Raw genomic sequence first — 15888 nt, forward strand, 5'->3', positions numbered from 1 at the left:
AACTCTTGTCGTGGTCTATGAAATTGATCTTATTGAGAATCAACTGATCTAACTGACTCAACAATAATTTGAATTGATTTTGCAAACTCTAGAAGATGGGGGGGGGGGGGGGGTGATTGGCTCATTTTGGATTGAAGTAATATTTTGCTCAATAACTAGTAGGTTTTCATTAATTCTTTCTCTTAAATGGATTTCATCTAATCTAGGGGGTGGAGGTGGAGGTGGTGGTGGTGGAGGAGGAGGGGGGGTTGCGGTGGGGGATTCTCACCTAACAATTCATCTATGTCAAAAAGATCCATCATAACAAAGAGCTCCTGCATATATAAAGATATACATGAATTATATACAACTCTATGTCAAAGAAGAATCTATTTTAGTTTTAAAAAAAACATTTTAGTAACATTTCTATGTTTTTGAATGAGATACACATGAAATATAATATAATATTGAACTTAAAAAAATATACATGTACATACTATTGAATCTTTAAATATAAAATTTGTGCACAAAACTTAATACAAACTTTCATTGAAACTTCATAAATCTATTATATATTCAATTTAATGCATTAATTTCTTGTAAAATGCATCAACTATTAAAATCAATATAAAATATTCCATACATGAACTTGTAAAAAATGTAAAATAAGATTAACATATATAAAGTAATTTATATAATAAATAATTAGTCACAATTCGGGTAAATATGTTGAATTAGTACTTTGTGTTGGAATAGTACTAATATATTAGATGGTAACTCTAAGTGGTCATTTACTAAGTAAACATGTTGAATTAGCACTTCAGTGTTGGAGATGAATTAGATGATGAAGTTGGCAACTCAAGAAAATCCTGTCATGTCATGGCTTAATAGGTCCATAATTGGTCCTATCATACCAAGTAAACATGTTGAATTAGTACTTTAGTGTTGGAGATGAATTAGATGATGAAGTTGGCGATTCAAGAAAATCATGTCATGTCATGGCTTAATAGGTCCTATTATGGACCTATTATGCCATGATGGCATAATAGGTGGACTATTATGCAATGTCCTGGCATAATATGACTTATTATGCTGTCATGGCATAATAGGTCCTATCATACTAAGTAAACATGTTGAATTAGTACTTCAGTGTTGGAGATGAATTAGATGATGAAGTTGGCAATTCGAGAAAATCATGTCATGTCATGGCTTAATACTTGTACTATTATGGACTATTATGCAATGTCCTGATATAATAGAACTTATTATGCGGTCATGGCATAATAGGTCCTATTATGAAATGACATGATATAATAGGTCCTATCATACTAAGTAAATATGTTGAATTAGTACTTCAATGTTGGAGATGAATTAGATGATGAAGTTGGCAATTTGAGAAAATCATATCATGTCATGGCTTAATAAGTCCTATTATGGACCACATAATAGGTGGACTATTATGCAATGTCATGGCATAATAGGACTTATTGTGCCATCATGGCATAATAGGACTAATTGTGCGATCATGGCATAATATGTCCTATTATGCCATGACATGACATAATAGGTCCTATCATACTAAGTAAACATGTTGAATTAGTACTTCAGTGTTGGAGATGAATTAGATGATGAAGTTGGCAATTCGAGAAAATCATGTCATGTCATGGCTTAATAGGTCCTATTATGGACCTATTATGCCATGTGATGGACTTGAAAAGTACTGAGGAGGGGGGGGGGGTGGTGAATCAGTGACACCAAAAATAAAACTACTTCAAACACTAATCGGTAGATGAGCTTAACAAAGCTTTTAAACACAATGCATGCAATCCAAAATGATATAACAACATCCACAAAAAAGTAAAGCATCCACCATAACACAAGTGTTTGTATGTGGAAAACCCAAATAGGTAAAAACCACGGTGAGATGGAACTCACAAGTTAACTATCTGCAATAATAGATAACTGGTTGGTTAAGGTCTACAAAGTGCTCTGCTAGGAGCGAATCTTGTTAGAGATCCCAAAGCTTGATTAGAAGCTTATATCCTGTTAAAGGTAGTACCCTGTTAGGAGTAACCTCGGTGGAGGATTTCTGAATCCAAACTAATGGATCACCCTGTTAAAGGATTTATACATTGAAGCTTGTTAGAGCTTACCCAGTTAGGGGATTTGATTCTGTTGTAATGGTTAGAAAACAACAAGAATGGTTTGATCTATTCTAAGTAGCATAATACTTGCTTAATCAGATCCTTCTAAACATATTCAACACCGCTCTTCTGCATACTCTGCAACTTAACTCTTTTTCCTTTCGCACATAACATAACACTTTTCACTATATCAAATAATTCATTGCGATGCCAATATATAGACCTTATGATTTCATGTCGGCCTTAAGTAATCATAACACAATTTCCTAGGTGTAGTGTATCTGGACAAGTGATCATAACTCATCACAAAAATTGCTGCCAAGCAGTCGGTGCAAGTAACTCATCACAAAATTACCAAATACTGGCTGGAACAACCAAATACCGGTTTGAATAAAACATATGAACCGTTGTCCTTAAATCTCCGCTTGATCTCCATCTTGATCTTCATCATGATGCCGACTTAGTATAATTACACACTGCCTCTTATGCACATACCGGTTGACACAAAGTACCGGTTAGAGATAAACCTCTTAGTATAACCTCTAACATATTGGTTGACAGAGTAAACAATTGAAGTTACACCGGTAGTGAATATAATCATATGTGTGTGTGAGAGTGTTTCATCAATGACAACAAATGATGAATACATTACAATCATCATCAAGCCAACACCATGATGGCATAATAGGTGGACTATCATGCAATGTCATGGCTTAATAGGACTTATTATGCCGACATGGCATAATAGGTCCTATTATGCCATGACATGATATAATAGGACCAACTATGGACCTATTATGCAATGTCATGGCATAATAGGACATATTATGCCATCATGGCATAATGTGTCCTATTATGCCATTAATTGGTCCTATCATACCATGACATGGCATAATAGGAGCATAATAGGACCTTTATGCCATGACATGGCATAATAGGAGCATAATAGGACCTTTATGCCATGACATGGCATAAACCTAAGCCTAAACTTTGATATCTAAAATTTGAAGCTCGTAATGTTAATTACTTAAGGTTATACATTTGGATTTCCCTCTTCTAAAATGAATTTTTTGTTACCCCAATGCTAGTAGCTCAAATTGTGGTTTTAATTATGTATTTTGTCTAATCCATGAAATTTAAAATGTATCTCTCCTATTGTTTTGACTTCCCATAACCCACTAGAATAGCCCAAAGGCCACATGGTCACCTAAAAATGATCCAAGGCACTAGAAAGGTACCAATAACTAATAGTGGTAACTTTTGTATTGCCTAGTGAGGATTAAGAATAATTTTGGTACATATGTTCAATTTAAAGAATTGGAATGGTGGCTTTCTAGAAGTGGTTAAATTTTTTCCTTTATTGGTTGAAAGGCCCAATACCTAAAAAAATAATTCCTAGAAACATTTAACCCAAGTATCACAAATTCAATATTGAAAGATGAATTGAAATTTACTATAGTGGATCAAATCTTACTACAAGCAAAGTCTCTTGACGTCTCAGTAGTTTTCACTATGGATTTCATGAATTTATTGACTATCTTGCATGTAGATGGTGATGTGATTGGTGAAAAAACTAACATATCTTAATGGAAAGATCTTGATAGTTCTAGTATGGTTTTTGATGTTAGGACTACATTTTTGAGACAACATGCAACATTTTTTATAATGGCATAAACGGTCCATAATTGGTCCTATCATACCATGACATGGCATAATAGGACCATAATAGGACCTTTATGCCATGACATAGCATAAACGGTCCTATTGTGCCATTTCATGGCATAATAGGAATATAGTAGGACGTGGCATAATAGGACACATTATGCCATAATGGAAAATTATGTTCATATTATGCCATGTCATGGTATGACATGACCAACTATGGACCTATTATACAGTGTCATGGCATAATAGGACATATTATGCCATCATGACATAATGTGTCCTATTATGCCATGGCATAATAGGTCCATAGTTGGTCCTATCATACCATGACATGGCATAATATGAACATAATTTTCCATTATGGCATAATGTGTCCTATTATGCCACGTCCTACTATATTCCTATTATGCCATGACATGCCTTAATATGACATGATGGCATAATATGTCCTATTATGCCATGACATGCCATAATAGGTCCATAATTGGTCCTATTATGTCATGTCATGGAATAATAGGAAAATATTTATCAAATCTATAATAATTTGACTAGGTCAATGGCTAATTCTTAATGAATATTTCATTTTGGTTTTGGTTTTGATACATCCATTTAGTTTCGGTTTGGTTTGGATTTGGTTTTGGTTTTGGTTTTGATTTCCATTTAGTTTCGGTTTTGTTTTGATTTGGTTTTGGTTTTGATTTCCATTTATTTCAGTTTTGTTTTGATTTCCATTTAATTTCGGTTTTGTTTTGATTTGGTTTTGGTTTTGATTTTTGTGAGATGTCTTGTATCTTGTAAATTTGATATATTGTTTTGTTAACTATCTAGATTTGGTTTTGATTTGTAAATTTGTTGATTTTGGTTTAGGGTTTAGGGTTAACTATTGAAGAATATTTCAGATCAAAATTAAGAATTTAAAAATGTAAAAACAAATTTACTTATAGGCTACTTTAAAAAAAACTTAAATAATACCAAAAAAAACTTAAATAATACCCAAAAAATAGGAAAAATATACAAGAAAATTACAAAATGTGAAAATGGATGATCGAATGTGTACCTGGGATAGTGGTGGAGGCTTGAAATGGATTCCACAATATGGGGGGCCGTTTTTTATCTCCTTTTCTCTCTTGTTGCAAGTGAAAATGACAAAATGTGCCCCCCCAAAAAAGGGGTAAAATCGGATTTAGAAATGGGGGCCCGTTTTGTTTTCAAGCGGGCCCCCATTTAAGAACAAAACGAGGGCCCATTTAGTTTCACCTCAAGCCCACGTTACTTTTTGCCTCGGGGGCCCGAAGCAAAAATGGGCCCTCGTTTCTAAGAGCGTGTTTTCCAACTTGTAGACTTCCGCCAATTTGTGACCCATTACCTTGCACTTACCCGAGGACAAGCCATTTATGGCAATTGGTTGACTTTGTGGCTAATCATGAGGATTAGGCTCTAGCAAATGATTATAGAGGTTGATTAGGAAGATTAATAAGAGATTAGAAGGCAAGTGAGAAAGTTAGGAGGATTTGACAAGAGGAGAGAGAATGAGTGGAGGAATTAAAAATTAGAAAATAATGTTAAGTGGGATTCTAGAAAAATTAATTAGGGCAAGTGAGGATTAGAAGAAAGTGATTTGTAGGAATCACATGGTTTAGTTAATCCATTTGTATCAATTAACTAAAGGGAATCTAGAAGAATAAATTAATGGAGGAACTTTAGAAGAATAGGGAATAATCAATTTATTTAATAAATCATTCATTGGACTATAGTGACTAGATTAATTAAATTAAATCTAATTAATTCTGAGAAGAATAACAGGTAACATACTTTAATTAATTAATTATTTAGTAAGGTTATATTAATTAAAATAATTAATTTAAGCATCTACAACTAATATTAAATGTGGTAAATAAAATTATATCTTCTAAGAGAGTGTATATGAGGGATGTATAATCTTAGTTAGGAGTGTTTGGGTGTAACACTCACCAAGCTAAAGGTGAAACAATAGGTGAGTAGCAATGGTGAGTTAAATATTTTCAAACATTTAGGCAAATTATCAATAATTATAATCATGGAATTTAGACTAACAAATATTGATTTTGACCATTATGATCTAACCATGTTTGTATATTGGATCTACATATTATTGTTATGACTTATGTGTAAGGAAATAATGTCATTTGGGAATAAGGGAGAATCATCTACACCCCTAATAGATATTTCATTTATGAAGTCAATGTTAATTATGACTTAATGTTGTGATTTAGGTGTAATTGGGTTTTAGGGTTTATTAATTGTGGAGTCATGTGTTTAAGTGTTGAAAGTGTGTTTAAGGGAGGAGGTTCTCCAAATGTGTTTTAAATTTTAAATTAATTTTTGAGTGGGTTTTTTAAGTGGCTCAATTGGTCATTTTTGACAATTTTCGGTGAAAATAGACCCCTAGGGTAAGTACTTGGAGGGTGGAGGCTTATTGTGTTAGTATTTGGTGACTAATCATGTTTTGGGTTTAAATTTTAGTGACTTTATTAGTCATGTTTCCCCCCCAAATCTATTAATGGGTGAATGTAGACAATAGAGCTCCTCTCGTGGGGCCCATGGGGTGATCCCCCTGATGGGGACCTAGGGGCGAAGCCCATAGTAGGGATTGGGAACAATGCTCCTCCCATTGAGAGTTGCTAGGGGTAGAACCCCCAATTGACGACTTGAGGGCAACACCTTTGAAGCAAAAATTGCTTCTTATAATATAATAAAGGAGTTGACTATTATTCTAGTATACATAAATTGACCTTTGTAAACCGCCAAAAAGGCTTGATAAATAAGTGGCTATGTAATGTGAAATATCATCAAATTGTAATTTTATCTTTGTTAGATAATTAAAAAAGTGAACAACTATTTCTCTATGGATGTAGCTTGCAATGGGTAAACCGCATTAAATATGTGTATCATTGTGAATTGTTATTTTTGCCCTTTTTATTTTGCATTATATTTAATATTTTTTTATTTCTTTGGTCTACCTAAACCCTAACAAATGGTATTAGAGACATGTATTTTATTTATTCAGCAAGAAGCTTCACATTCAAATGGAGCAATGCCAAAAGAAGGCAAGTTTAAAAAGTTCAATGACCAAAACTATCAACTATCGAAGATGAAAATGGAAGATTATCTATATATTATTGATCTTTAAGGAGATAAAGATAAAGTTAGGGGAGAGAGGTAGAGAGAAAAATATAAATAGAGAGGAAAATAGAGATAGAGATGGCTTGATGGATGTTTATTATATTATTGATCTTTTAACTTATGGCATAAGGTTTTTTCACCTTGACAGCGCTCAACAAAATGATTGACATCTATCAAAACATAACAAAATGATTAACATCTATCAAAATCATGAAATTGGAAGCAAATAGAAAATTTATTACATTGCAGTAAAACATGATAATTAGTAGGCTATCTACATGATTTATTTTTAATTAAACATTATATTTTATTTATACTAGAGATATTATATATTTAATATTTATTTGTGTCTCTCATATGTAAAAAATTAAAATTTGAACTATATCTATTATTAGAGTTTTTCTTCCGTAAAATGCATATTATTAGATATAAATATAATTCAATATAATTAATATATTATACACATAATACTAATTATACGGAGGAGCAAAAAATGGACAAAGTTTGCAGAAAAACTATGCCAAAGCAGATTTTTAGGTTCAGATGAATTCGTTGCAGGCAGACGATTACAATGAATGAGAACGTGAAAATTATTGTTGAATATTATATTTATAATCAATGCTTAATTTAAACAATAAACTCAAGATGGCCAGAAATTGTAGGGCATGTGTAGAACGCTCCCTTAAATTTAGCCACCTTTCAATCTGAACAAAAGAATAAGGCTGTTAAATCTATCTGAGATATGCGCCATAAACAAATTGACACCCCATTCATATTTAGCATCTTGTTAACAAGATTTGTTTTCATACCTGTCACTCCTATTTCTGGATAACATAAGACGTTGTATGTAGTTTGATTTTTGAAATATTCAGTTGAGCAATTAATTAATTTGCCAGGAGATGATAAACTCCTTTCCTTTATCTTCTCATCCTGCCCTTCAAATGAGTGGTAGCAGTAGGATTAGGATAAGTCGAAAGCAATTTAGTCTCAACTTTTTATTGCATTTAAAACAGAAAGAAATTAATGTGGATATACAGCAATAAAAAAATAGTATTATCATTTCACATTTCTAGTTATCTTATATTGATGATGATAGATCATATTTTGTCATTATCATATTATCATAAAATATGATTCGAAATATTGATTTTCAAAAATATTTACATAAAACATTGTTAAACTGAATCTAAATATGAACATGAAAAATCATGACAATAGAACAAGAACTGTAAAATGTAACTGAAGATTAATTAGATCTCCTCCTTCCATTTTCAAGAATCTATGATCTGCATGCAGTGCCATGACTGTGCACAAAGCTCATGTAATGTCATGATTGCAAAGACTAATTCCAATTCCACATGGCAAAGCTCTGCTACCTTTATTTACATTTCCCAATTTATTATACAAGTAAGAAAGTTCAAATTTTGTAGACTTGGAAAGTTCAAAATCAATATGTCTCTACCGAGAAAACTCTGAGACATAGAAACACAAAATCCAAAGAACCCATTAAACAGGACAGAAGTCGGAGAAGGCGAAAATCATGAGAATTAGGGTTTATAAAGCAATCATGAAACGGAAAATAGAATGCTGATAAACGGCAAACTTAACCCAACATCAGCAAAAATATTCCAAGGTGGTGATGGATGGTACACAGAGGAGCTTGTAAGGGATGCCTTTTAAGGGCCATGTTATAGCAGAAAGTGGCAGAAACAGACTAAAAATACTGTCAGTCGATCCAATTAGTAAAAGAAAGACAGACATTCATAAATTCTTTCTACTCGTAAGGCCCAGATGGATTGAGTTGTTTAAGAAGCCCCACGTAGGTAAGATAGAGCACACGGTCCTTAGCCCCTGTCCTGTGCTTCTTAGTATGCTTGCAAAAGTACTTTAACTGGTCCAGAGTACAGAGCCCCAGAGTCTGGGTGAGCAAAAGAAAGAGCCAGTTTATTCTCCTCTTCTTGTCATCAATTACAGGCTTAACGCAATCAGACTGGTGGCAGAGCCCACAATCGAGAAGTCGTGGAACCATCCAGACCTTAGGTGCCCTGTCATGCATGGTGTCCTTACTGCCCAGAAAAAAAGAGCTGAGCCCAAGAAAGCCCGACTGCAAATCCACATCCCTGCTCTCCTTCCCATCGCACCGCTTGCACACCAAATCACCCCGAATGCTGAGAATCCCCTGACTCAGCAAATAGTCCAGCGAGTGCACCACTGCCCGTCGTTCCGTTGCCCACGGGTAGGGCGCTACAATGCGCTCCTCCTTGGCCCGGCTCGGTGCTGCCCCGCCCACCGTGGCACTACCACTTGCTGCTGTCCGGCGCGGTCGGGCAGCAGGGGTGCTGCCCCTACCTGTGGTAATGCTGGGTGTGGTGGTAGTAGTGCCAGACCAGAGAGTTTCCACAAGAGGACTGGAGGCAGCAATGAGGCGGGTTGTGGTACTGTTGGGCCAGGGAGTTTCGAGAACTGGAGCAGAGGCGGAGGTGGGGGCAGAGTCGGAGGAGTATCTGGTGTAGCAGGAGCTCTGTCTGGGTGGTGAGAGGGTGAGGCGGAGGTAGTCTGAATCTTCCTCTCTGTCGTTCATCGTGTAGAAGAAAAAAAGAGGAATTTTTTTTGTGTTTTCGGGTCTGGATTGCTTGTTGGTGTGCTTTGGAAAGATAAATAATGAGGGGGCGTAGAATAGGAGATCTGCCAATTAACAGAAGATCACATAACAACCAGTTGGTGTCGACCATGGGGTGGCCAAGTGTCGTCCGACCAAGTCCACTGCCTACTTCCATGCTTCCAACTAATCACTAAAACTCCTGCTCAATTTATTTCTAGTCTAACAAGAAAGACTGACATTTAATGTTTTGGAGTCTACGTGGAGGAGCTTTTTTATCTTGTTACTGCGTTCGGATCAACAGATGAGGCCGTTTTGTACTAGAAGATGTAAAACGACACACAAGACAGATTGTTTTTTACGCGGAGGATCGTTTTTTACCAAATGGGTGTTTAAAGCGCGTGATGAGGACTGTTTGAAATGATAGATAGGTGGGGGTGGCTTCACTGTTTCTTCTATCTCCACTCGGCGTTCTCTCAGGGCGCAGTTGCAGTAATTGTAATGTTTGCATTGGCTATGTCACGAAGTTGATTCCAGATTTACTGTGGTTGTTTTACACTGATTTTGTTCTTCCAGAACACGTCGTAAGTGGGACTGGGTACGATGCTGCCCATGCAAGAAATGCGGATGTACTTGGATCCTTAATGAAAATTATATGTAGAGTATCCTAGGGCAAAAATTAAATGTGGTTCAATAAATTAAAATTTGGGGGAATTATTAAAAAAAAAATTAGTTTTTTTTTTGGTGCGAGTTTCATTATTAAGTAAAATAATAATGGAAGGGGGTCAATAATGAGGTTGACTTTCAAGTATTCTTTGATCAAGATGTGTGGAACAAAATATATTTAGATTCACTAGATAAAATTCATTCATCATGAGAAGATTTGTTATGTATTGATATAGAAGGGAACTCTTTGATCACAATAAATGTCATTCAAAAAAATATTTATTGTTAATTGGAAACTCAATAGTATCCTTCATTAGATTTGGCTATTCTTGAATAGAGTGGGGAACTGCATGATTAAACACTATTATAAAGAAGCTAAAGTGATAGCAAACCAATTAGCAATCTAATATGCTATTGAACAAGCTTAGGGTATAATTTTCATTGGCAACCCATGTACTTAGAGTGGCAGATCACCTTTCCAAAAAAAACAGAAACATCTAAAGTGTGTAGTAAGGTTTGAATTGAAAATTGGGGATGAAACCCTTTGCATAAATAAAAATTCTCACATAATAGGAAGAATCATGCATATTGCCACAAGAGGACGATATACTTCAAAAGAGAGTTAAATGGATAGTCAAAAAGTCATGTTTTATAAAATTTTGACAAGCTTGTGTGATCTTACTCCCAAGTCTACAAGTCACATTCTCACAACAGTAGGGATCACATGTTCATGAGCTACCATGTATTTTATTTCTCTCATGACAACATCTTGTATATGTATATGTATAATGTTTTAAGGCTATGATAAGTTGTCTTTTATGTCTTGTCTACTATATAAGATGACATATTTTAAATAGAAGTTAGTTAAGAATATTACCCAACTGTAATTTTTTATTATTTATCCTTTTCAAATTAATGTCAATCCTTACAATTACTATTCACTACTCTAGTTAAGTATGTGAGTGTTTGATTAATTCAAATCTTTTTTTAATTTACAGAGTTGAACCCCAAAATTTAAAAACTAAAATTCAAACTTTTTTTGTTTTGTTTCTATTATTCATTATGAGTCAAGTAAAGTGTGAATTATTTGAAATCACATAATAGGGTAGTGTAACTAAAGACTAACTATATTGTAAATGGATCAACTAAGACAAAAGAAAAATATATTGAGAAAATTTATGAATTCAGTTAACAATTATATAGATAGAACGAGTTACTTTAATATTGCATCATCATCCTAGGATCATACTACATGATTTCTTATTGCTCTTGACCTTGGTTGAACATAATAATTAAATTGGTCTAGCTAAGGGTCTATGTAGACCATGAGTTTCATAATTCAAAAAAATTCTTAAACGTATAACTTCTAAACACCACTTGTTTCTTATCAAATTCAAAGGGCATAGACAAAGACTCAGAAGTTTAGACAAGAATTGAACTAGATTTACAAGATCGCATCTATGTTCATGGAGATTGATTGTAACGCCCTACTAAGGAACCCCAAATGATCTAACTAATCTAACTCAACTAAGAGGTGAATTTTTTTTTAAAATTTTTTTAATGTGTAATCCTAATGCAATGTTCTAATAAGAGATAAGAGTATGTGTATGAAAGATGGTGGTTAGAAAAGTGGACACCACCCAAAAAAAACATGGAAAAGCAAGCAACACGTACGCCGTTCTAAAATTTGAAATGACCGCGTACGCGCTTAGGTTTGTTGTTCTCAAGCCTAGAGAAGGTAGCGCGTATGCGCTGCTTTTAGGGAAAGTAGCACGTACGCGCTACCTCTAGGAAAATGAGCGCGTACGTGCTACTTATAGGAAAATGAGCATGTACGCGCTAATAATCCCAAAAGAACCACGTACGCGGTGCCTGTCAAAAAAAGTTTAAAAAAAAAAATTGGGTCTTATTTTCTCGTGAATAACGCGTTTTTAGTTTCTTTTTTCTTCATTTTCTCTCCTAAACCGCGAACAGAGTGCTAGATTTCTCCTCCAGACACTATGGATCAAGGTTAGTTTTTGTTTATTTTTGTCTTTCTTTCCCGTTTGTTCAATTTGTTTTACATTTTGAATTTAATTTCATTAATTTTGATAAGGTTTTTTCATTTTTTGTTTCAAAAACCATATTCTTCTAATCCACAACAAGAACAACCAAATACACCTCTTGAAAACCCACAAGATACACCCTCAATTCCTCCTTTTGACCATACACCTGAAACACAGGAGCAATTAATTAATCGGTTAGGAAAAAATACGTCTAAAATCAATAAACTGATTGTTAAATTGAAAACATCCAAACTTGAGCATCATCAATCCCTTGCCACTAGCCTAGAAACATTAGCTAGTGGTGCCATAGATGTTTCCACACAAATTACCAAATGGGGAAGCTTTAGAGATAGGTGTCATCAATTCTATGCCAATGGGCTATCATACGAGGGAGTAAAAAACACAAATATAGTAAACAACAAATATGTGCCCTTTTCGTTGATCCCAAAACTGGTTAGTCATTACCTCTTAATGCAAAGAGTGGTGCAGGAGCCCCTAGTTGAGCAAAACTCTCCTTTTTGAGTATTTAATGCTTTCATGTTTGTAATGTCTTATGTCAAGTTTATAATGTTGTTTTAGGTTTTTGTGTGTCTTGTATAGTGGTTTTGATCTCATTTTGGGCTCAAGAGGTCAAGTTTTGCCTTTCAGGCTTTGAGTTGACAATTTTTGGCAAAAATGTGCAAAATTGCCAAAAAGGTCTTCTAATGCTTTCCAAAGCATTGAAACATGTTTGATAAGTGTTTTTAAGCATTTCTAAGGTGTTTATACAAGTTGATAAGGTTAGATTGTCAAAAATGTCTTCTAGAGCAAGAAATGTTGTCATTTGGGCTTGCAAAAGTTGTCAAAGTTGTCATTTTTGGGTTTTTCTAGTAAAATATAGTTATGGAAGCCTCATGTCCATACAGGGCTTGGTAACTAATTGGAAACACTATAAAAAGGCCTCCCTTTTCTTTAAGAAAGGTTGGTGATTGTATGAACAAGTGAAACTTAATAGAAATCATGAAATTTTGGCTTTTATGACTGTTTTTTTCTTCCTTGGAGTAACAGTCCGTAGTGTAGCACTCTAGTCCATACTATACCTCTTGTAAAGTGTACATAGTAGTTTTACAATGTTCTCTAAGTGATTTTTGTTCTGGTTTCCTTTGGCAAATTGATTGTACAAAATTATTTCACTTATGTGTGGTCTCTGCCCTGTCAAGGGTTTGAGGTTACAAAATGCCACCACTTGACTGATCCAGGTCTGGGATCCCACAAAATGGATTTAGTCAAGTTGGTATGCATGCATATAGTGTACATATGCTTCATTTTGTGCCAGAATGGTTTTTGGAAGAATGATTTGAGTGAATACTAGGCAAGTATTGATTACTCAGTTAGTAGCATGATCAAAAACTCAAAATTTGTACCCAAAAGTAATTTGGAGTGAACAAATGTTTGAGGCAGAGGTCTGGACATATGGCCAAGGGTGTTGAGAATCACCTTGGTTGGTTAGAGAAGCTTGTTTCTACTAAACATACTCAGTTTGTAAGCAAAACAGTGAGTTCACTGGTTTTGTGAATTTATTGATATTGTGTGCAACAAGTTCTTCAAATACCTTTCAAGTTTTGAAAACTCTTCAAACTCATTGCTACAGAGAAGTTTATGAGTGTCTTGATGTTTCTCCATGCCATGAAGGGTTTGGAGTGAAGTATTAAAGTTTTAAAAGTGCAAACTTAACAGTGAACTAACTGTGACAGGGTTATGATAGTCATATACATGTTTTAGTTCTAGTTGTTTGCCAAGTGTTTGGTCTAATGATTGCAGGGAAGTAATAGGGGAAGGCTTATTTTGGTGTGGCAGAAGTTCTAAGCCAGTTTGGAGGCTTGATTAGTGGAGTTGGGAATAATTCTCTATGTTCTTTGGTCTAAACCCTACCAAACCCTACAATTATGCCACAAATAGTGGACAATCCTCATTTTGCACTAACAGTGGTCTAAACCATGAAAATCCATTAGCATATACCTTTAAAATGCCATCCAAATAAAGTTTGTTGGAGGAGAGATGCATCATAGAGCAGGATAAGCAAAAAGTGTCAATTACCCCTCCACGGGCTAGTAGCCCCTTTGATTGCATAACACACACTTTTCAAGAACCCGATTCCAAGGAGGACTTTGGGACTTGTGAAACTTTATGAGGTCATTCCAAAATAGTGAAATAAGCAACATATAGACCCCTGGACAATGGGTAATCCCTTTTGGAGGTTTTGACCCTTGGTTGGTGAGTTGAGTAAACCAAATGCTATAGGCCTTAAACTAAGTTTGATTGTCAAACCTTGAGTAAATCTTGTTTCTCTACATGTCCATGTTGGAGTCTCCTAATGCACTCTGAAATAGTGAGTTGAATGCCAAAAGAACAGGGATTGAGAAATGTGTAGATGGGTGGAGTGATCAATTGAAGAAAGTTTGAGCAAGGGTGTGAGTTTCCACCAAAAAGGGAGGTTGTTGGTGAAGACTTGTAGAGAGACCTGACTATTGTAACTAAACTTGATATTTACAAACATAAGGAGCAGACATAAACAATACTTTTGTTTCCTATTGTAACTTCTTGACCAAAATTGGCCTTTTGAGCACTTGCCTAGCAACCTCCCTATCAAAGAGGTTTCCCATACATTGGTGTACCAATGTGTAGATGAAGAATCTTTTTTGGCAAAGGTGGTGGACGGTCTTTGATGATCCACCTTGTAATAATTATGAGGTGCCATTATATTTTTTGAGAAAAGTATATTGTGAGTTTGTGCTCAATGTGTGCCCAAACTATTTTGACATGAGAGAGTTCCATGGTAGAGGTGGTGACTCTGCCCAAGATAGACCTGGAGCCCATAGGTGATTATCTGTGGAGAGTCACCGCCCCTTAGCACCCAAGGTGCATCAGGTTGTCCCAATAGAGCTGAAAGAGTTGATGGAGCTACAGACTCTTCAGGCGGCCACAACGTTGACTGGTGCCATCATCTAGCATGAGACGTCGTTAGCACACCCTATTGTATTGGATGATGAGCCAGTAGTTGCTCCAAGTGGTGACAAAGAGCCCATCCAGCATATGTGTGTGAGTTGCTTGGGGATATGCTCGGGGATAGATGATGCAGTCGGTGCCAATGGATCCACATCTCATCCGTGCACGATTTGCGGGAGTAGATGTCAGGCCCGCATGACTGAGGATTTCACGTTGATAGATGAGTTGATGAACATGGTGTTTTCCCATGAGCAACAGACACAGGTGTGTTGATTTGAATTCATAGAATTTTATTTATCAGTCACTTTAAATTTGTAATTACATAAGTAAATTTCATTTATACATCGATTTAAATTGAGACAAATATATGCATTTCAGGATGCAACAACAATATCCCATACTCCTCCCCCAGTTACTATAGTTGCAAATTCGATGCCTGAGGTATAAATTTTGTAACATGTTAAAATAGAATAGTACACTTTGAATTAAAAAAAATACAAGATATACTAACTATCTTTAATGCTTGGTCCAATTTTTGGTTTGTAGGTGTTGACAAGGGACCAAATGTCCCAAATTGATGACATCACACTCTCAGCGATCGATTTTGGCCTACAAGGCTATACGGTATCATATTTTGTACAAC

General features: G+C 35.2%; 1 protein-coding gene across 1 annotated transcript; it reads right to left on the reverse strand.

Annotated features, from left to right (window-relative positions):
* Positions 1-8280: 8280 nt before the first annotated feature.
* On the reverse strand, positions 8281-9570 carry LOC131035599 (uncharacterized). The gene has a single exon (XM_057967337.2). It carries the CDS (start codon positions 9529-9531, stop codon positions 8725-8727), a length of 807 nt encoding a protein of 268 aa, XP_057823320.2. The 5' UTR covers positions 9532-9570; the 3' UTR covers positions 8281-8724.
* Between the last annotated feature and the right edge of the window lie 6318 nt (positions 9571-15888).

This window comes from Cryptomeria japonica, chromosome 5, assembly GCF_030272615.1.
Source record: "Cryptomeria japonica chromosome 5, Sugi_1.0, whole genome shotgun sequence".
NCBI lineage: Eukaryota > Viridiplantae > Streptophyta > Pinopsida > Cupressales > Cupressaceae > Cryptomeria > Cryptomeria japonica.